Here is a 23,133-nt window from a genome sequence, read left to right as displayed (position 1 = left end):
AAAAAGTCATAGGCTCAGTGAATAAAGCCTGTAGGTTTATTTGGGGGCTATTTTGCCTCACAATGCCAGGCAGTTACGTCTCTGACATAAGTGAATTTTCAAAATTTAGAATTTTGCTTCACAAAAAACCACTTAGAAAAATTGTGTTTAGACCGCAAAGTTTTAATTATGCAGAAATTCAGTGAAAAATGAGTGAAACTCTACTTTAACGAGCTGATGGTTTGGATCAGGTGTATTAGAGCTGGAAAACAGCTCTTTCCCAGATCTAGAATAAACATAATTCTAGACTAAAAAGGACTTTTAGTGGAGAAAGACCACAGGCACTGAAAAGTAGTTCCAGAGTAGGCTTAATCAATATTCAGGAAAACAGCCCCAGAATGTGCAACACAGAGAAACACTGCTCTAAGGAACATACAGTTAAAATACAGTTGAACTACGGCTTCTCCTCAGTTTCAGGTTGCTTTGCACACCTGTCATACATTTCTAGACTAGGACATAATCAAGACCATACTTCATTCACTGTATTCCTGAATAAAAGTCAAGAATAAAAACACAGGCCTCGTGTCTGCATTTCATTTAGTGCACTTCTTTTTTACTACAAACACTGTCCAAACAAAACATCTGCATGCTTAACATAAAAAGACCAGAAACCGATGAATATAAAATATTTAAAACAATCTAATTTAAAACAAAGTAACCGTTTCATGCATTCATGTGCATCATGGCATGAAACTGTGCAACTACGCAGTATACGATACGAAATCCAGGGAAATTAAATCCAGCATGACAGTTTAGCACCGTCATTACTACAAATAAATAATGTAGTTGAATGCAGGACTTATGATCACAGAATGATATGAATAATAAGGGAGTCGTCTTCTTAGATCTGCTTTCACACCAAACCTGTATAAAAACAACAAAAAAGAAAAGCATTCAACTTTACATGTAGTTTCTTATGGGTAGAGCATATATACACACTGTTAGTCATCAGTTTATTCGGTATATCTACCTCGTCCTTACTCTCACTGGCCATTTCATCAGAAACACCTACAGCCCTGTTTCAAAAACAGTTGGGACGCTGTTCAGAATGTAAACAAAAACAAAATTCAGTGATGTGCAAATCATGTGAACCCTATATTTAATTGAAACTAATACAAAGACGACGTATCAAATGTTGCAACTGCACTCAACAGCACACTGTACGTGTTGGGGAACTGAGAAGACAATGCTGTAGATTAAAAAGTGACGTTTTCCCATTTATGCTTAACACAGCATTTCAGCTGCTCAACAATTCAGGGTCTCTTTTGTTGTATTTTTCAATTCATAATGTGCCAAATGTTTTCAATGGGTGACGGGTCTGGACTGCAGGCAGGTCAGCTTAGCACCTGGACTCTTTTACTGCGTAGCCGTGCTGCTGTAATATATGCAAAATGTAATTTAACATTACCTTGCTGAAAGAAGCAAGGCCTTGCCTGAAAAAGACATCATCTGGATGGCAGCATATGTTGCTCCAAAACCTGTATATAATCATTCAGCATTAGTGGTGCCCATTAATGGTGGATTAATGAAGCTATAACTTGCATTACCCAAGTTCTTTGCTATTTTACATTGAGAAAAGTGTTTACTCCTGAAAGACTCAGCCTCCCTGGGATGCTCTTGTTAATATTTAATCATGTTACTAACCTGAGCTCATTCAACCTAACTAGCTGAGCTGTGAGATGTTCCACTGAGTGTTTTTTTTTTAGCATTACACAACTTTACCCATCTTTAGCTGTGCTAGCTCATCCTTTTTATGAAACGTGTTGCTGATATAAGGATAAAATGATTTGCACATCATTGTGCAACACACACACACACACACACACACACACACACACACACACACACACACACTTAAGATGATATCAGCCCACCCTTTGCAGCTATAGCAGCTTCAATTCTTCTGGGAAGGCATTCCACAAGGTTTAGGAATGTATTTATTGTTCCAGAAGCACATTTGTGAGGTCAGACACTGATGTTGGATGGGAAAGCCTGGTCTCCACTCTAATTCATCCCAAAGGTGTTCTATCCGGTTGAGGTCAGGACTCTGTGCAGGCCAGTCAAGTTCTTCCACACCAAACTCAGGGTATATCCCCAAACTGTTCCCACAAAGTTGGGAACATGAAATTGTCTGCTTGGTCTGCTGAAGCATTAAGCGTTCCTTTTACTGGAACTAAGGGGCCGAGCCCAACCTCTGCACACTATGCACCTCAGCATCTGCTGACCTCGCTCTGTCATTTTACGTGGCCTAACAATTTGCGGCTGATTTGCTGTCGTTCCAATCGCTTCCAATCACACACACACACACACACACACATACACACACACACACACACACAGTTTTATTTTATTGTATTTTTTATTTTATCGACTTTTATCTCTGGGGTCATCTCAAAAATTGTGTATGCTGAGAAAATCCACAACAAACACCACCTTCAGCACCGCATCATGAAGGCATGTGATTTTATATATATATATACACATACATACATACACACACACACACACACACACACACACACACACACACATACATATATATATATATATATATATATATATATATATATACATACACACACACACACACACACATACACACACACACACATACATACATATGTACACAGCATCCCAAGTTTTTTGGAAACAGGGTTGTACTGTGTAGGTTCACTTAGTAGGCATGGTTGCAAGGGATAAATCATAAAGTTATACCATTTAAACAATCATAAAAGAAAAACAAGTAGTAAAAAAGTATGATTTTTGATATGCAAATTAGCCTGTCTATAATACAGTACATTCTCGTTAGAATCTGGAGAGGTCTGAACTTTTGCACTACACCAGAGGACAGTGTAGAGCCTTCATTCGTACTGCTTACTTCTGCCTAGTGTAAAGACCGCCTCTGATCACAGAACCACCAAAGACCAAACATTATTTGGATGGTAAATCAGCACACATGGTGGTGTATGTAGTGCTGGTAAAAGTGTATAAGACACAACGATGTTTCTGGATTTTTTACACAGGTTTGTGCCATTGTTAGATTAAGAGTGGACCACCCAAAAATATTCCATCAAGAGCTGCTCTGTGGTCAGAAACTGGCCAGAAAGTGGCCAGTAAGTGTAAAACATGGTGGAGTGTGTGATATAGAAAGACTCACTTGTGCGTGCGTTGTTCAGCTGCTGCTTTCCCTGTAGAGAGGCTGAGCTGCTGTGTCTGATTTCCTCTTTACCAGGCACTCGTCGTCAGAGTCGTTTTTTAACTCGTCAGCCAGCTCAGATTCTACGTGAAGGACAATCGGCAGGAGACAACATGGGGCAATTAAAATGGCTCTCTAAAACAGTGAGCTCTAATTAACTAGTGTTGCCTGCCACTTGTTTTACCACTCCACAGAACTAATATGGAAAATACTCCTGCGTCACTGGGTGTCAGCAGTGTTTGGACTCACTGGAGTCAATCAGCAATTGAAACATTCTAAGAGTTGGTTTCCCAAACAGGGATTGAAGGGAATTCCAGTTATTTTTCTTTTCTATCTCTACATAATTAAATCAACACAGTGTAAACAAATTCATTCAGAGAGATTAGATGTGTTTTAAATAAACTAATTGTAAACAAACTAATTGACTCACAGTGGTGGTGACAGGAACCAGACATCTGAAGTGTTTAACGCCTCTAAAAGCTATATCATGAAAAAGTTAGTGCATGAAACTGTTACAAATATACTGTCAAGCTGTCATACTAAACACCAGTTAACAATAGTTTTGTGATAGATTCTTGACCAAAACAGGCCCCAAATAAAGTTTTCCCCTCCAGTTTTATGACTATTTAACAATTATAAACATTAAATATAAAAACTAAGTGGATGCATGTAGGTTAGCAACATTAACGACATACATAGGTCAAAGAAGCATCTAAAAACACATCTATTTAATTTAGCATATATAAATATATAAACCTCAACGTCTCATGGTATTCATCTTATAATTTGATCAGTGTCATTTTCTTATATAGTTCTAAATCAATGCTTATAATTTCTTGTATTACTAACTTTATCACCTGTCTGTAAAGCACTTTGAGCTGCCACCAGCATAAAAACGGCTACTTATTATTAATATTATTACTATTTATCATTATTATTGTTATATTAAATACCATTAACTGGTAATTTTGGAAAGCAAGAAAAGTGTCCATATTTGTATTGCAGACATTGTGACCTTGGTGTCCATCACCTCCACCACTGTAAAGAAGTCAGAGTCAAGATTCTCTACAATGAACCATTTCACATCAAACTTCTCTGAATGTCTCAACGACTGAATTACATACAATTTTTGAACTACTGGACTACATTTTCCTTTCAAAGGAGAATCTCCACTTAGAATGCTGTGTAGTGCAGGACGAGGTTATGGCAGTCCATCTATACTGACGCTTTACAACGTTCCTGTGAGCAGATCCACATTCCAACATACATTCTGTACAAAGTCAAACACTCTCTCTTGAACACATATATAGTCAAAATACTGACTTCCTTGCTAACACCACCTCCAGCCCTGAACCTTAGAGCTAACTGAATGCTTTAATGAAAATTTAAAGTGCTAAAAAATAAAATCAAGTTTTATAGAGAAGAAAACATGAAGTGCTCCAACGACTCCAAATGATAATCCAGCCAACACAACAGTTCACCGGAGAAATTTGTTTTTCCTTTCTGTGACATTCAAGGCTACCTTACAGCAGATAATTCAGGAAGGCAACTGAACAACACACTTCCAGTCACGGTCTGGTCTCTGACCCTACCCAAGTAAAAGAAAGCAGAAATCAAAGGTAAACAACCAAAATTAATTTTTATACCACTGGGTAGCCTTTACTTCTGCCAACATAGAAAAACACTTCATTGTGTCTAAACAAGACTTAAGCTCTACTACTTAACTGCTGAACCCCCATAGACGAGTGTGGAAACCAACACTGAAGTTATGTTGTGGCCGCATGGTCACAGTTGGTCACATTTAAACGGATTCTTGTTAGCTGTTTCCAGAATGTTCTATGCTCTCACCTTGTTTGGGTGTGTCACCATTGGTTTTTTTCCTGCACTTATTCCTCACCGGTGCTGCCTTCACTCGCCTCACCAGAGGTTCGTCATCCGAGCTGGCACCTGTGGAAATCGTAACATGAAGGCTCACGTCTGAATTTGCTGCATTTCTTTAACAGAGCCTTTGCACAGCCAGTTAACCCTTTAACACTGAGACAAAATGTGGCTATTTCTGCCTTTTAATCTACTCCTCTTTGATAACATCTGCCTTTTTTGTGCTTTTCATGTGTGCAGAAAATGTTCTACCAAAGCTGAAAGTGTGTTTGCAATTTTGAAGAAGCAAACTTATTAAGCCTCCTGTCCTCTTCACCTCCCGCCCCTTACTTTAGTGCTCCCGGTCAAAATCGACCGGTCTGTTTTAACTGCTCTTAAATTAGCACGAAAAACATTTTTCACCACCATATTTTTATTCAACATTCTTTAGCTGTAGACGTCTCAAAGTAGTGTTTAACCTGAATTTATAGAATTAGACATAAAATAACTGCAGTGTAAATACAAATAGAGTAAGTGAGTTGGGGGGGTGTGTATGAGGATGTTTTCTGTCTGATGGATGAATATAGTCGGGATACCCATTCATTTCCTATGGCGGTCACTTTTGACCAGGAACCCCACGGGTGTAACAATTGATTAAACACTCAAAATTCAAAGAAAGCAGTGATCATCACTTTTATATGTTCAAGTGCATAGTGTGGAGGATATCATAAGGCCTGAGGCAATCAGAGGTAAAACACAATATTTATGAGTGTTTTAAGTTGTAAATCGGTCAGATTTGACCCGAACACGACACAGGAATGCGCAGTACTGTGCAAAGGTTAGAGGTGCCTAAACATATTATTTAAACCATTTATTTTGCCAGTAAGTGTGTATTTGCTTAAAAAAATCACAATGCATTATTATGAATGAATGAATAAATGCAAATAATCATGAAAACAGTAAAAAGTAGCTGATATCTTGTAAGCTACTTTGAGGAACAACGTTTGGTTTTCCAGGTCTCCTGGACACCCCCATTCATCACATGAACTGGCTAAACTCTCAGCAGGACATCTGATTTAATATAATAAAGCAAGGCAGATGTTGGACAACAAGCAACAAATAATAGTGGACTGCCATTAAGAGAGGTTTGGAAATGGTTAAACGAATACACCGCGTTCCACATTATTATGCAAATTATATTTTTCCTTGATTTTCCTAAATGGTCGATGCAAATGAGTCAGTATAATAAAAGTCATCACCCGTTAGAGTATAAATTGAATTTTGTTGAACAAACCTCCCAATGATAACAGTATATTCTTCAAAAATAAAAACTCAAAACGCACTGTTCTAAATTATTATGCACAGCAGAGTTTCCAAACATTTTATAGGTTGTAAAGAACTGAAAATGGTCATTTGCTGAATTTGCAGCATTAGGTCACATTCACTGAAATCAAAAGCTATTTCAATCAAAAACATCCTAACAGGCCAAGTTACATGTTAACATAGGAACCCTTCTTTGAGATCACCTTCACAATTCTTGCATCCATTGAACTTGTGAGTTTTTGGAGAGTTTCTGCTTGAATTTCTTTGCATGATGTCAGAATAGCCTCCCAGAGCTGCTGTTTTGATGTGAACTGCCTCCCACCCTCATAGATCTTTTGCTTGATGATACTCCAAAGGTTCTCTATAGGGTTGAGGTCAGGGGAAGATGGTGGCCACACCATGAGTTTCTCTCCTTTTATGCCCATAGCAGCCAATGACACAGAGGTGTTCTTTGCAGCGTGAGATGGTGCACTGTCATGCATGAAGATGATTTTGCTCCGGAAGGCACGGTTCTTCTTTTTGTACCATGGAAGGAAGTGGTCAGTCAGAAACTCTATATACTTTGCCCGATTGATCCGATGAACTTGCCTGGCAGAAACCTTCCTCATTCTGCCTTTATCTGCATGAACCCGTCTGTGCTCTGAATCAGCAACAAATCTCTTCACAGTGCGATGATCACGCTTTAGTTTTCGTGAAATATCTAATGTTTTCATACCTTGTCCAAGGCATTGCACTATTTGACGCTTTTCGGCAGCAGAGAGATCCTTTTTCTTTCCCATGTTGCTTGAAACCGGTGGCCTGCTTAATAATGTGGAACATCCTTCTTGAGTAGTTTTCCTTTAATTGGGCTCACCTGGCAAACTAATTATCACAGGTGTGTGAGATTGATTTCAGTGATCCAAAGAGCCCTGAGACACAATACCATCCATGAGTTTAATTGAGAAACAAAAAAATTAATCTTTGACACTTCAATCCAATTTGCATAATAATTTGGAACGTGGTGTACATTGACATACATAAATCACTACTGTATTATTATTGTATTAATATTATTTGTGTATTTCATAGGAAATAAATGCTTATTTCTAAGTCAAATTTTCTCAGACGCCTTGAACTTTTGCACTTTAGTAGTGAACTTTGCATTTAAGTAGCATTTTATTGTTACTGTGATGAAAGAAATCTGACCCATTTGGACAGGCATGCATAGCAACTACTCTGGGAGCAGATTTGTTAAAGAGGATAAAGGCTCTAAAATAAACAAATGAGACATTCTGTAAGACAGAGTTAAGCACCCCAGAATCAAGAGCAAGCAGGGTGATTAAACCTAATCTTCAACTATCCTCAGAACGGTTAACAGGAACAATCCCCTTTTAGTTCAGGGTTTGGCTTCATCCATGTCTGCAAAACCAACTGAATACTTCGGTGTATGAAGCATTTCACATCAGGAGATCCACAAAAAGAACAACAAAACGCTGCTAAAGTTGTGCAATGCTAAATAAAACGTGGTGGTTAACTGGAGACAGGTCAGTAATGTGATTGAGTATAAAAAGAGCATCCCAGTTGCCTCTGTAGTATTTTCAATTAAACATACGGTTTAAATGATTTGCATATTGTTGCATTTTGTTTTAATTTAGATTTTGCACAGCGTCCCAACTTTTTTGCAAATGGGGTTGTGTTTTTTAGAAACGAAACTCCTCACCTGACTTGTAACTAACTCATATATGTTCAGTAGACTGAAGACTCTTCACAAGGGGAGCTATCTGCACTGAAGCAGCTTCTGGCACTTTTTAAGAACGGTGGTTCACATCAGTGACACCATTCATCCTTATAACATACACATGGAGGCCTACTAAAGAACTCATCGTGGACTATCGGAAAACCAAGGGCTGCACACACTCTCCTGTCTACATCAACGGAGCAGTGGTAGAACGTGTGTCCAGCTTTAGGTTCCTGGGAATCCACATCTCGGCAGGTCCTTCAACACCTCCCATCTCATCAAGAAGGCACAGCAGCGTCTTTACTTCCTGAGGAGACTAAAACAAGACCAGCTGTCTCCTCAGATCCTCACAAATTTTTACAGATGCACTATCGAGAGCATACTGACCAACTGTGTGACCGTGTGGTACAGTAGCTCCACTGTGGCGGAGAGGAAATCCCTGCAGAGGATAGTAAGGACTGCTCAGCGCATCACAGGCATGCAGCTCCCTGCCATCAAAGACATTCAAAACCAGCGCTGTGTGCGCAGAGCACACAGCATCATTAAGGACCCCTCCCACCCCAACCACAAACTGTTCAACCTACTTCCATCCGGGAGGAGATACAAGAGCATCCGGGCCAGAACCAGTCGGCTCAGGTCCAGCTTCTTTCCCTCCACAATCACTCTGCTGAACTCCACACCTCACTGATAACACTACCACTCATACTGCACACAGCGGACTATGAACACTGCCTTTCATACTACACTCACCAATCAGAGCTGTTGTTTTATTTTATTCATCATTATTATCACTGCACTAATTTAACATTCTACTGCCATGTAAATAACACATCGCAACAGTTATTCATATCTACACACCTATAATTTTTTTTTTGCATATCTATAATAGTAATTTATTCTATATACTGTAATGTTGCACTATGCCTATTTATTTAGTCGCTTTTTGCACTATTTGCACTTCTGGTAGATGCTAACTGCATTTCGTTGCCATGTACTTGTACTGAGTAATGACAATAAAGTTGAATCTGTCTATCTATCTATCTATCTATCTATCTATCTATCTATCTATCTATCTACTCCGCTATGATAGTGTTTTTTGATAAAGTGTAACAGAGCAGAAGTTCATTTGAAGTGTTTTTGAGCATCAAACTGTTTTAGTTCATCTAATCTATTCATTTTGATGTACAGGGTGAGTCAAAAGTCACAGGACATCGTTTTATCTTATTTTATTTGTTATGCTGTCACAAGCCTCCACGAAGGTGGTGTTTGTTGTGGATTTTCTCGGCATACACAATTTGATTGACCCCAGAGATAAAAGTCGATAATAAAATAAAAAAATAAGGTAAGATAAAACGGTGTCCTCTGACTTTTGACTCGCCCTGTACATTATTCAAGCAAGCTTTAAATTCCTCGGTACCAAGTATATTTCAGATTGAACTCGTCATCCATTGTTAGAGGGTAGATATTATTCTCAGCTTTTCTGACTTGCATTTAACCATGCACACTTCGAGAACTCATCTTTGTATAAGTTCCACTGTTTAAGCGCCACTTGTTCAAACAATCCCTTCATCATTTTATTTCAAGCATCACCACAGCTGTGGGACCAGTCTTGCCTGAAGGAACACTGGGGCAAAGTTGGTTTATGCCTTTCTCTGAGCTTGGAACAGCTTAAGAAATATGAAATAATATCTAGAATAATAAGTACTGTTTATTATTCGAGTTGTAGTAAGCTTAGGACCCATGCATATCAAGGTGAGCTGATGTCAGCTTCCCTCCTACATATAAATGCCTTCATTAGATACACAAACCACTATGTGATCTTGGATCACCATGGCTGATAATGAGGCAATGCTTACCTCTTGTTCTGTCTTTCACAGGCTTACTCTGCTGTTTCTGTCGCTTCACTTTGTGACTCAGCGGCTCCTCGTCCAAGCTTTCCACATCACTCTTTGTGCCTGCAACAGAGGACATGGAGATATGAGACTACTAACCGTGTGATTGCTCTAAAATAACAGTCCAACCAGGAGGAAGCAACCATTACTTGTCCACTGCATTCAGTTATCTACGTCCCTGAATTTGACAAAGCAACTATCTGATTGAAGGGTCTGGCTGCAGACATGCACCCCCAGACTAACATGCACTGCCAGCCTTTTAATGACGTCAGCGCTCTGGCACGTCAGTGACTTTGTTGGTCTTATGAGGAAGAACAGCGAACCACATACTGTTACACTGAACATGTACAGTAATTCAAAAAGATTCATCCAATTTCAAAGCACCATATTTAACGACTGTGAGGCACCTAGGAACCAATCACATACCAGCTGAAAGAGGGGCTGCATTCAGTCTGCAAGGAGGTGGAGACCCCCGAGTGACACCTGACATGCTCAATGGAGTATGGTTTGAGTTTGCCTATGGCGTTGATGTCCGTACAGCTGGAGGAGGTTCATACTGAGCACTTGCAAAATTACATAATAAACTTTAAGCTCACTTCAACCTTTTACAGTTTACTGCATTGTTCTGAAATGATTTACAAGGGATATACAACATTTTGAAATCAGATGAATCCTTTTCAGTCACCCTGTATTAACACTGTCATAATAGTAATAAGGTAATTAAATAAACTTTCCAAATAAAACCTACCACAATGATAAGACATGAATGTGGGGTTTACTTGTAGAAAAAAAAGCAAACAGGCTACTGCTGGACCTTGTGAGAGCCATGCTGAAGGATTTTATTCACAGTGGCACTGATGGGAACCAGAAATCGTCATGTCTACAACACAAACTCAAACATTTAATTTACTATCCAAAATGATCAGCGAACCTGCATGTGTCTTCTGGGTTTTTATAAAGGGAATAGACAAATAGTGATAAACCTGACAAATTATATTTTTAGGTACTATTTTGCATTAATACTTTATTGTGCTCTGTGTTTCACACCAAATCACTCTGCATGACTCTGTTCACATCTTAGCCATTTAATTATGCATAAATCTTGCAAAATCAGTGGAATTCCCCTTTAAATGGTCCATATCTTTCACACCTTCCAGGCTGCTTATCCCAGCAGTCAGCCCATAACCTACATTTCAGTATTTTCTTTATTAAACTCTTATTAAGTTTGTGTGGTTTTATGGATTAAAACAGTCAAAATTCATTTTGACAATTTTCCAACCTCACTTTATCCCTTAAAATTAAAAAGGCATTTTTTTTGTCACTATGCCTTTGATGTTTTAACTGACTTCCCTGTTTTATGCCTCATTAAAAAAGGAATTTGGCCTGAAACACAGCTCATAACCTCAACATGAATGGGTGGAGCTAAACAGCTGTGGAATTGGCAGATATGTGTGCGATACAGTATGTGTTGGTTTTCATTACATCACAGAAACATTAAATTTACATGGATTGATTTTGCAGCTTAGTTTAGATCTATGGACTTCACCGGGAGGTGAAGGGTATGATTTAAAATTTTCATGATGTTTGCATATGACAGCAAACACGTATTTCAAAATGTTGAGGGCGATTCAGTGTTGCTTGGGCTCAGTGAACATACCGGAGATGTTGTGGTTATTACCTGCCCTGTCTTTGCTGGTCCGCTCTCGGCTGCGTGTGTCCCCTTGTGTAATTGCGTCAATAACGTCGCTTTTAGACATTCGCCTCAGCAGCACGACCGCCTGCTTCATCTGTGGCTGCCTCTTCTTCTTCACCAGCCGGACCAAAGGCTCATCATCACCGGAGCTGTCACCAGAGGGTGCTGTGAAACGGAGAATGTATATTTATATATTGTTTTACACATTTAGATTGCAAATGCAGAGCATTAACATCATCAGCACCACAACAAAAAACAGGTTTTCTTAATTAAACCAAACAGCACTACAGGATAAAGCACGTACAGGCTTTGCTGACCATCAAAGGGGTCACCTTTTTTCTCTGTATCTTCTTTCTTAGGGCGCCCTCTCTTTTTAGGTGCCGTGTCCTCAGGTGTGGATTGTTCTGAAGCCACTCTCTTCCTTTCCTGCTTAACTACAACAAAACAATACTGCTTATATTAAGAATGCATGAATGTAGTCAGCCAAGATCAGATTCAGCAGATGTTTTTGTTCCAAACACGCAATGTGCGATTGGCTATTATACTTTTTCAGCTTTGGTCAGTCTGTGTTGCAATATGACATAAATAAATCAGGTAAGTGCCCCTGCGCTGTACCTGAAAGCTGCTGCTATACGTACACCAAAATGTCAAGGCACAGCTTTACATGACTCATTGTACTGAATAGCCAGTTGCTTCTTACTTTCGATTGCTTTCCATTTTTTTTAATCACGTTGTTTAAATAAGCAACTGATTTTTAATTTTTAGCATGTCAGTTTGGTTGTTATTTCTAGTGTGACTAATAAAATAAGAACTGGAAATGTGCCCATGCGTTTCATGTGTTCATATAGCCACCACACCATGAGCTTCAGGTTAAAAATGGGTCAATCTTACCATGAATAATTTGCAATCGACCACAAAAGTGTATGATTAGTGCATCACCATCAGCCAGTCTACAAAGACTAAACTTATATTTCCAAAATCAACTCAAAATATACATAATGCTTCTAAACGGGGCTCGGTATCAAAATACAATATATTGCAGGTACCAAAGGGATTACTTTTTTTATTACCAAGTATCAAATAATTCTGTCTCATTCAGTACAAAACTTTAAAAATTATTGATCTTAGCATCCATAAGCCAATAGACCTGTTCCAAACGCTACACTGCTGATTGGCTGACTAAATTATATTACAAATATATGTTATTAACCCTCAGTGCTTCTCAGTGCTTCTTGATCAGTCTGTCCATACACCCACTTTGGGGACGTCACATTTATTTCTGGTTTAAGACACACACTCTTTTGATTTGTAATTAAAAAGAAAATATGAAAAACAAATATTAGTTATCAATATAAGTAACTATAAACAGTGCTGTATTCATGTGAAATTAGGCCTGATCGATTTTACAATAAAAAAATCTCCTGTGTTATTGAAAAAATGTTTTCTGATATTGCTGTAGATTTTATGATAAATGAGAAGTCAGATTACATGAATTTCATGAAGCTGAAATTCAAAACTACATTAAATGTCCAAAAGTTTGTAGACACCTGCTCATCCAGCATTGTTTCTGAAATCTGGGTATTAACAGGGAGTTTGTCCACCTTTTGCTGCAATAACAGGCTCTTCTGCTAAAGCTTTACGCTAGATGTTAGAACATTGCTGTGAGAATTGGACTGCATTCAGCCAAAAGAGCATTAGTGAGGTCAGATACTGATGTTGGATGATCAGTTCTTGATCACGCCAACTCATCCCAAAGTTATTGGTTGGAGCTCCATCAAATATATCTACGGAACAAAGTTCCACTGCTCTGTAGCTCAATGCTGGGGAGGGGCCTTTATACCCCTCTAGGTGATGCTTGCCATTGGTCATGGTGAATCTAGGCTAATGAGTGGCTGCTCCAGTGCATTGCTCAGTGGTTTTCTATGGAGATTATACAAGCTGTATGTGTATGACTGAACATGTATGCACATTAGAGAAGCTGAATTCACCAATTACAAGGGAGGTCTGAATATTCCTGGACATCTAGTGCAGTTACTCTATCTTCCTTACCTTTTCTTCCTCTTTTCTGGGGGGTCTTCACTGGTGACGTTGATGCCTGTCTCAGCTTAGAGGCCTTCTCCTCTATTTTATGCCTGTCCAGATGTTCTACAGGGGTGAAAAACTGTTGTGACTGTGTCACACTTTACTGTAGGGTATGGTTCATAAGACTACATGACATCTACATAAGCTTGTCAAGACGACGGACACAGTCCTACCTAATGTTTATAAACGCATATTCCAAACGTCATTTGCTATAAAGCTTGTATTTGCCAATTTTGATCAAAGTTAGCTAAAGTAGCCTTTATGACAGATGATGCCTATTGGAATAAGAATTTATAAACCTTTATGTAGGGTTATGGCAGTTGTCATGGCAAGCTTATGTGCATGTCAAGTAGCCTTATGAACGGTTCCCTACAGTAAAGTGTTGCCATGTTTATCTTATCATACCAAACAAATTCTCAATCAATAACCAAACTGAAGACCGCAAAAAGTGCACAAGAACTCACCAAGCATCTCAGTCTCCTCTCTGACCGGCCTCTTCTTTCTCTTTTTCACCATCGCTGTTAGTGGCTGATCATCCTCTGAATCTGAGGGCTTAACTGCAGCTGGTATGTAAAAAAATTAGCAGAATGTCTGTCAGATCATTCACCTCTAATGCGAGAAGTACTTTCCTAATGTGTATGAGTGTAATAGTACAACATATCATACTATATTGGTCAATACAAGTCATGAAGTATAATTAAAATGATACAAGCAAGCCCCACAGACCCTGCTTCCTCTGAAAATCGCTTTCTCTTTACCTCAAAATCAAGAGCAGGGAGGAAAAGCGCTGAAGTGTATCAGGCTTGATAAAATATATGATATTGATATGATATTGGGCTTTAATATACATCTAGCTGTTTGCTGTCTGAGAGTACTATCAGACGGCTCCATGTGTTTCACTGGAGCCCTGGCTGAAAAAGGTTCTATGTGTGTCGATGGAGCCTGAGCGAGGGGGCCCTAGTTTCAGGTCCCAGGAGAGAGTTGGGCCTCTCTGTCTTTCTAGAAGCTGAGGCCATAATAACAAAAAACAGATGTAAGCCATACCATAAGATACTGTCACGTGCTAATGTATGGATTTTGCGTTATGTGTGTGCGTAAATTTTGCCTTAAAAAGCTGAAGCATCTCGGACTTCAGAGAGAGATTCCACATTGGCTTCTGGGTCTCTGCAACAGGGCTTTTAGCGCGATCTTTAATTTGAAATAAAGTTGTTCATGTTTAAATCCAGATAGTGTCTACAGAGCTTTCGTCATCCCACCTACACAACTGAGAATAAACAACAGTGCACTCCTCAAAAGGGTATATAACTTTGCTGCTAACACATCAGCTTGTGGCTAGCGCATTGTTCTAAAACAGTACTATAATGTTGAATACTTGAATTAAATGAAAACAGAATTACTGCACATTTTCAGGCACTTTTTATTTCTGCTGTAATAAAAAAACGTAGTGAGTCGAGATTGTTGCATTGTATCAAACTGGACTATGAATTTTGGGAATGGTTACACCCTGACTAATGTGTCCCACAACAGAGGCACAGCCACGTGAGGGGCACATTTTAATGCCAGACGCACAAAGAGAATAAGAGTAAGTAGAGGCGGCTGCTCCCACTGATCATCTTTCAATCCAATCAACTCAATACAGTCATTTTAAAAGGGGTAGTGTCTTAGAACCAATACCAGTCCTTTTAAATGTCTTCTTGTGCAGAGAGAACAGTGGAAATCTTCGTGATTTATACAGTGAAAACTGGAAAATACGACCACTAAAAAAACATTTCAAAATTTTTACATCAGTCTAAACTGAACTGCGTAATGTAAGTGGATATGTGCCTGAAATTATGTTGTTAAAAATAATAAATGTTTCAAAAAACATTTTTTATGTTTTCAGCAAAAAATAAACATTTAATATCTTTAAACATTTAACAATTAATCACCTAGTTTAAAATGAGTGGTTAAAGGGAAACTCGGCATGACTATTTTCACGTAAGGATCAATGCTCAAAAGGAAAAAAGAATCGGAAGCATTAATAATAAAAGAGAAAACCACAGATTTCGCAAACTTTATGCATAATAAAATTGCTGAGGATGTAAACAAAGTCATTCAGTTTCATGTGAAATGGTTCACTGTTGAGAAACCTAGGAATGGTGATAGGAGCCAGAGGTCGTGATGTCTACCGTGCATAAATATAGACATTTTATTTACTACGCAAAATAACCTGTGAGCCTACAAGCGTCGTCCGAGTTATTTTATGTAAAGATGATGATGGTACAATAAAAAAATAAGTTGTTTAGATGCGTTTAGAATAGGTTTAGACCAAATCTTGACCCCAAAACTACAATAAAACAAACGTCTCAAGGATAAGATTAAGAGACCCTTATTAGTCCCACAACGGGGAAATTTCACCTCCACATTTAACCCATCCATGAAGTGAAACACCACATACACACTAGTGAGCACACACACTAGAGGGCAGTGAGAACATGTGCAGTTGGGGGGTTGGGTGTCTTGTTCAAGGGCACCTTAGTCACGTCCTGTCAGCTCAGGGGATCGAAGTGACATTCTGGTCGCAAGGCTGGTTCCCTAACCTCCAGCCCACGACTGCCCCCAATAGGTAAGGCAGTGTATTCGAACCGTTTTATGTAATAACATCCTTTGATATCTTCATTTAGATGCATTAAACTCAGAGGTCTGGCTCATATGACCACACAGCACATTACACACTAGACTATTAATGACTTATCATGCAGAAATTGTAAAAAAAATTCTCCTTTTAACCCAACCCAAAGCTTTGTCTCAGTGGACTGTCCACTCTTATGTCTACTGCTACAATGGTTTAGTCACTGCAACTAATTCACAGGGGAGGACTTGTACTAGACTAACTGACATTAGAACTATGGCTGTTCATTCAGTTTTCTATTATTTTAAATACTACTACTAATAATTATTATCATAATAATTTAGTATATGTTACTAGACACTCAAGATGTAAACAGTAATGGAACTCAAATGAATCAATTTAAGCAAAAAAACTAAACAGACAAAAAGATAAATAAATTACAGTCAATGCCATTTACTAACAAACAGAAATAAGACTAAAAACATTTAATGTTTGAAACAACCCTCACCACTCTCCTGATGTCCTTCTGAGCTTGCAGGTGATGAGCTTTTGGACTTGGTCATTTTGCTTAGAGATTCATCATCTGAGCTGCATCCAGGTGACTCTAGAAAATAATTGAAGACTGAGATTAAAAAAAAAAAAAAAACAGACAAAGATTTGTCATTTCAAACAAAAAACGTAAAAACTCTTAGTATGATTCAAAAAGATCCATCCAATTTCAAAATTATTCATTTCACTCGGACATCATTACAGAACCACGCAGTAAACTGTAAATGGTTTAAGTGAGCATAAAGTTTATGATGTACGGTTTCACAAGTGCTGAATATGAGCCTCCTCCAGCTGTACAGACAGCAGCGCCATAGTTAAACCCATCCCATACTCAGCTGAGCATGTCGGGTGTCGCTGCACTCACAGCTCTTCCGAGATCATCCGGTGTCGTTGGGAGTCGTGGCACATAAACAGAATCCTTAACTTACCCCCACAAAGTCTGGTGATGCTGGTGACCCTTTTCTTGGAACTGCTGGTACCAACGACGAATGCTCTGAGCTGTCGGAGGTTCACTGCCATACTGACAGCCAGAAACTCTATGACCCCCTCTTTCAATTGGTATGTGACTGGGTCCTAGGCGCCTCACGGTTGGAAGAATATGGCGCTTTGAAATCGAACGAATCATTTTGAATCGCCCTGTAGTGGCTTTGCCCGAATTCATAGACAAAATGCTCAATTTAACTGTCTTGTTCATTGTTTTGAAATAGAAGACAAAAGTGGCAAAATTGATTGTTTAGCCTTCCTACTTGGTAGCTGTGTTTACTTATTAGATAACACTGTGTGTACTACTGAATGTACTCCTACAAATGCCTACAGTTATACAGAACAGAGCCACCAAATGCTTTGCCAGCACAAACATTAGATTTAGGTAAGCCAACAAAACCTAACATTACTCAGCGCTGCCCCCTAGGCATGTTAGAGCGCCAAGTCTGGAGTGTTTTTTTTGTTTTCTTAAGCCCCATTAATGTCTCAATAAATAGATTAACAGCTGTCCATTATTTACATTTATTCGCCTTAACCCAACACACCCAACGCGCTCTTGTTTGTTGCAGCATATGTCTGTAGAAACGACTGCAGTCAGCTGTAATAACTGCGATCATCTCAAGTAACTGTGATTAGACAATCCTGATTGTGATCAGACTTTCATAAAAAAACCTGTATCACTAGATGATCACCTGTCACCTGTATCAGTAATGAATAAACATGGTATCGCTCCGCAGATCCAATAAAGGAAACATCAGCACCAGCAATAATCTCAGAAAATGACACTCCTCACTTCCGGGGTCTTCGGTTAATCAGATCATTCCTCTTTACTGAGAAACGCCACTTTGTGAAACATCCCGTGAAGATCCTATGTAACCCCATCCTACTTTCTCTTACGTGTCTCGTTTGAGTATTTATTCCTCTCAGGAGCCTTTTTACTCTTCATCAGGGCACTCAGAGGCTCATCGTCACCCGAGCTGTCCTCAACCGACGCTAGGAAAAGGTTAATACAACACACAGAATGGACAATTAATACAGCACAAAGGACGATTTCTCCAGTGAAAGGTCTCGTGGGATAAGAACGCCTGAAAGTTTGAGGGAACACGTGTCATGAGTGTGATAAATGACATGGGCTGGCTTCTGTTCACCATTAGTGACATCAGCATGGAAGGTCATGGGTTCCTTTAAAGCAATCAGAATCAGATAACTGCTTAAATAAATGAGCGGTTTCAGGTTAGAACCGTGTTTCACAGGGGACACATTTCTTGTATTCCAGAAGAAGAGAACGTTTAAGGGACGCTGGGTTCCTGCGGTAAAACGTCAGGATTGTACTTCACTTTTGGGATCCTATAGAAACAAACTACATTTCTCCCTATGGCTGTTCAGACAGACACAGTCCCAATTGCTCCATTCTGCAAGTGTTTATGTATCAGCACTGACAGCTGTACACACTAAAACACCGGGCGCTGGCAAATTCCTACCTTTCATGGTTCTTCAAGGGTTCTTTGGCAAAGAAAATGGTTCTATATAGACTCAACACTCGAAAAAACTCTTTGCAAGGTTAAACGCTTCTTTGCATCGTAACAGGGGTCTTCAGGTTGATGGAGAATGTAATGTACATGGTTCTTCATAGCACCAAAAAGGGTTCTGCTATTGTTACAAGTCTGACATCAAAAACTTCCAGAACCCTTTTTGGTGAACCTTTTTCAAAAAGGTCATATACAGCACACTCTCCATCAATCTGAAAAATCATTTCATGATGCAAAGAACCCTTTAATCATGCAAAGCGTTCTTTAAGATCATATAAAGAACCATTTTCTTTACTATAGAACCTTTGATGAAGTTTTTTAAAGAGTGTAGGTATGAGGTATAAGATGAAGCGTCTCTTTAAGCCACAAACTTAAAGATTCTTCAAGGGTACTTTAGTATAGGGAGTGGAACGTATGGGATATAGAACCATTTCAGGCTTAAGTGGTTCTGTGCATGGTGAAATGGTTCCACAGACTGAGGGAGAATGTGTCATCTACGGTTCAACATAAAATCTTTTTTTAAAAGGGTTCTTTTACTGTTACAAGCTTGACACCGTAAAAACTGCGCAACCCTTTTTGGTACTATCTAGAACCACTGTCCGAAAGGTTCGATATACAACCACAGACACATTCCTTGACAATCTGAAAAACAAATAAACAAACATGCAAAGTACCAATGATTATACATAGAACTCATGGTTCTTCGACAAACCACTGCCTTTACTTTAAGAACATTTAAGAACCATCCTTTCGTCAGCCTGTAGAGAATCTAGCATCTCTTTAAGCCTCAAATTTATAAAGATTCTTCAAGTGTTCTTTAGTGTAGGGAACGGAAAATATGGGGTATAGAACCATTTCATGCTTAAATGGCTTTCTGCATGGTGAAAAGGTTCCACAGACTGATGGAGAATTTGTCATCTATGGCTCTGCGCGAAACCTTTTTAAAAGGGTTCTTTCATTGTTACAAGCTTGACACTGAAATGATATCAGACCCCTTTTTGATGTTACATAGAATCCTTTTCAAAGAGGTTCTACATAGAACCATATACAGTACATTCTCCATCAACCTGAAGAATCCTTTTATCATGCAAAGGGTTCTTTAAGTTCATATAAAGAACCATTTCCTTTACTACAGAACCTTTGGTGAAGTGTGTAGGCATGAGGCATGAGCCGAAGCATCCCTTTAAGCTACACACTTCTTCAAGGGTTCCTTAGTATAGGGCATGGTTCTAAATACAGAACCTTTTCATGCTTAAATGGCTCTTTGCATGATGAAATCTTTCCACACATTGACGGAGAATGTGCCACCTATGGTTCTACATAAAAGGGTTATTTTATTGGTACAAGCTTGACACCGTAAGAACTGCACAACCCTCTTTTGGTGCTATCTAGAACCACCGTCAGAAAGGTTCTATATACAACCATAGACAACACACTCCCCATCACCCTGAAAAACACAAACAAACATGCAAGCAACCAAATGATTCTACGTAGAACTCATGGTTCTACAAGGAACCACTGCCTTAACTGATGAACCCTTAAAGAACCGTCCTTTGGTCAGTGGGTAGAGAAACTAAGACATGATATGACGTAATAAATTAAAGGTGAAGCGCTCCTTTAATAGAGCAGCTGCCCAAAACCAACTGGGTGTAGAACAGCACAAAGCTAGAACATCTAAAAGCACATTTAACATACACTAAAGACCACACGGTCTCCAGCTCAGCCTCACAGCGCAGAGCAAAGCTGAAACAGTGACAATAAAAGTTTGGAGTCCATTTACCACGCCTGGGTAGGATGCCAGTCATATTAGCTGCAGCTCTGGGACCTAAAACTGGGAAGATGTGGCCACCTGAACTGGATCCTTAGGAGATTATGTTGATATTTTTTTTTAATCTTTATATTTTTGAAGAAATGAGAATTAGCTTGACCACGGCAACCCAGGTCATCTGTCTGCCCTGCACTAAAACAAAACGCGCCACAATTTCAAAACGAATGCAGCTGCAAGTTAACGGTTAGCTAACGTTACCACTGCCGGAGAAACCCTGCAGCCTGACCCAACGGCTGCTCCGGAAAACAGACCTCTAGATGTGAATTCTTTAAAATAAGACCTTGTCCGCAGTGTTTGTGCCTCTCTGTGTGCAGAGACACCTTCTCCAAACGGGCCTGGTGCAGCTGGAGCTTAGCAGCCTGCTAGTCTCTCCCCGGCTGACGATGAAACAGCTTCTTGTTCGAATGTCCCCGTTCCACCTTAAATGGTGCAGCAGTTCCATGCAGCGCCTGAGGCGACAGAATGGAACTGCTGCGCCATTTAAGGTGGAACGGGGACATTCGAACAAGAGGCCGACTTTAGGGATTTTCTATTTATATGTCCGTATATTTTTCAGCATACACTTTTTTAACTCACACCGAGCTCTCTCGCTGTAGATATTCACAGTGCGGCTCTCCTAAACACAGTCGCAAATGCGTACATGTCCAAACAGCGGCGCCACATAATCTCAGCACTAGAGGTTTTTGTGCGCGTTCAATTCCGCAACATCTGCGCAGCATCATTACTTTCCTTCAGCATGACATTAGAGCCGGACAATGACAGTACTAACCGTTATACTGATAATCGGCACATTATGGATTATTGTTGATATTGCCAACACTTTTTAACTACTTTTCTGATAGATAGATAGATAGATAGATAGATAGATAGATAGATAGATAGATAGATAGATAGATAGAGGTAGGTAGGTAGTTAGGCAGGCAGGTAGATAGATATGTAGTTAGGCAGGTAGGTAGGTAAATAGACAAATAGACATATGTAGGTAGGTATGTAGGTAAGCATGTAGATAGATAGATGGGTATGCAGACAGATAGGTAGGTAAATAGGTAGTTAGGCAGGTAAATAGGTATGTAGATAGATGGATAGATAGGTAGGTAGTTAGTAGGTAGTTAGGCAGGTAGATGGGTAAGTAAATAGGTACATAAATAGATGGGTAGGTAGGTAGGTAGGTTCCTCTCCTGCTACTGCCAGAAAGCTCAGTAACCTTGCTTTCTCTATACCAGGGTTTGTTGTCTCCTCCTCTGCTCAGGTTCGAAATCTGGGTGTAATTTTTGACACAACACTGTCGTTCGAACCCCACATAAAAAATGTCTGCAAAACAGCCTTTTTTCATTTAAAGAACATTTCCAGAATTCGCCCATTTCTGTCCTCTGCTGCTGCTGAGATCATTACTCATGCATTCGTGACCTCTAGATTAGACTATTGTAATGCAGTGTTGCATGGTCTCCCTACCCGGCTTTTAAACAGACTGCAGTATGTGCAAAACTCTGCTGCTAGGGTGTTGACCCATAAAAGATCTTGGGAACATATTACACCAGTATTGAGGGATCTCCACTGGCTTCCAGTCCAGTTTAGAGTACAGTATAAAATACTGGTAACTGTTTTTAAATCTCTCCATGATCTTGCCCCCACTTATTTGGGTAATCTACTTCAGATGTATGTTCCAACTCGCACTTTACGCTCCTCTTACTCTCATCTCCTAATTGTGCCTTCTACAAAATTCCGTACTCTAGGTGATAGAGCGTTTGGTGTTGCTGGCCCAAAACTCTGGAATGGGCTTCCACTACAGCTCCGTACATCATCATCTCTATCATGTTTTAAAGCCGGTCTTAAAACCTATCTCTTCCAGCTAGCATTTGAGTGAGAATTTCTCTCGAACTTCTATTTATTTTAGTTAAGTCTTTTATTATTGTTTTATTTTTATTGTTGTTATTTTATATATATATATTTTTTTTTTCTTAGTTTATTTTATATATTGTTATAAATCTTAATGTATTATCTGTTTTACTTTTTTTGTATTGTACAGTGTCCTTGGGTCTCTTGAAAGGCGCTTTATAAAATAAAAGTATTATTATTATTATTATTATTATTATTATGTAGGTAGGTAGATAGATAGGTAGAACTTTATTGATTCCGAAGGGAAATTGCAGTGTTTCGGTAGCAAGACATACTTACATGTCCATAAATTTACATGTACTATGTAGAAAATAAATGTAGACATAAGTTAAAGTACAAGAGAAATAAAAGTATATCTATTTAAATTAGCCCTGTTTGGTTGGATTTAGTGCAGCACAGTGTGTGAGAAACATTGAATACAAGTAATTGGATTCATAG

At 39.1% G+C, this 23,133-nt stretch overlaps 1 protein-coding gene across 5 annotated transcripts; it reads right to left on the bottom strand.

The window, feature by feature from the left end:
- Positions 1 to 559: 559 nt before the first annotated feature.
- Positions 560 to 21,214, bottom strand: LOC108435608 (protein FAM133-like). Of its 5 annotated transcripts, none has more exons than XM_017711568.2 (11): positions 21,120 to 21,214; positions 18,340 to 18,435; positions 16,919 to 17,014; positions 14,264 to 14,362; positions 13,767 to 13,862; positions 12,050 to 12,151; positions 11,703 to 11,882; positions 9,989 to 10,087; positions 5,084 to 5,182; positions 3,197 to 3,318; positions 560 to 903 (listed from the first exon to the last, which is right to left on the bottom strand). In XM_017711568.2, the coding sequence occupies exons 2-10, from the start codon at positions 18,386 to 18,388 to the stop codon at positions 3,212 to 3,214; spliced, it is 927 nt and encodes a 308-aa protein (XP_017567057.1). In that variant the 5' UTR covers positions 18,389 to 18,435; positions 21,120 to 21,214; the 3' UTR covers positions 560 to 903; positions 3,197 to 3,211. The 5 variants fall into 5 exon arrangements, with proteins under 5 accessions (XP_017567057.1, XP_017567056.1, XP_017567053.1 ...); XM_017711567.2 differs by having other exon boundaries at positions 21,080 to 21,212; XM_017711564.1 differs by having other exon boundaries at positions 20,998 to 21,206.
- Between the last annotated feature and the right edge of the window lie 1,919 nt (positions 21,215 to 23,133).

The sequence above is a fragment of the Pygocentrus nattereri genome, chromosome 11 (assembly GCF_015220715.1).
Source record: "Pygocentrus nattereri isolate fPygNat1 chromosome 11, fPygNat1.pri, whole genome shotgun sequence".
NCBI classification, from domain to species: Eukaryota; Metazoa; Chordata; class Actinopteri; order Characiformes; family Serrasalmidae; genus Pygocentrus; species Pygocentrus nattereri.
This window is presented reverse-complemented; position numbering and strand designations above follow the sequence as displayed.

What these genes read in the sequence shown, in the direction of transcription:
- LOC108435608 (XM_017711563.2), bottom strand. Translation starts at nt 20,776, where the DNA reads ATGACTGGCATCCTACCCAGGCGTG. An exon ending in CCAGAAAAGAGGAAGAAAAG is followed by an intron (nt 12,152 to 13,766) that starts GTAAGGAAGATA and finishes GTTTTGTTGTAG; the next exon opens with TTAAGCAGGAAAGGAAGAGA. An exon ending in GACCAGCAAAGACAGGGCAG is followed by an intron (nt 10,088 to 11,702) that starts GTAATAACCACA and finishes CCTCTGTTGCAG; the next exon opens with GCACAAAGAGTGATGTGGAA.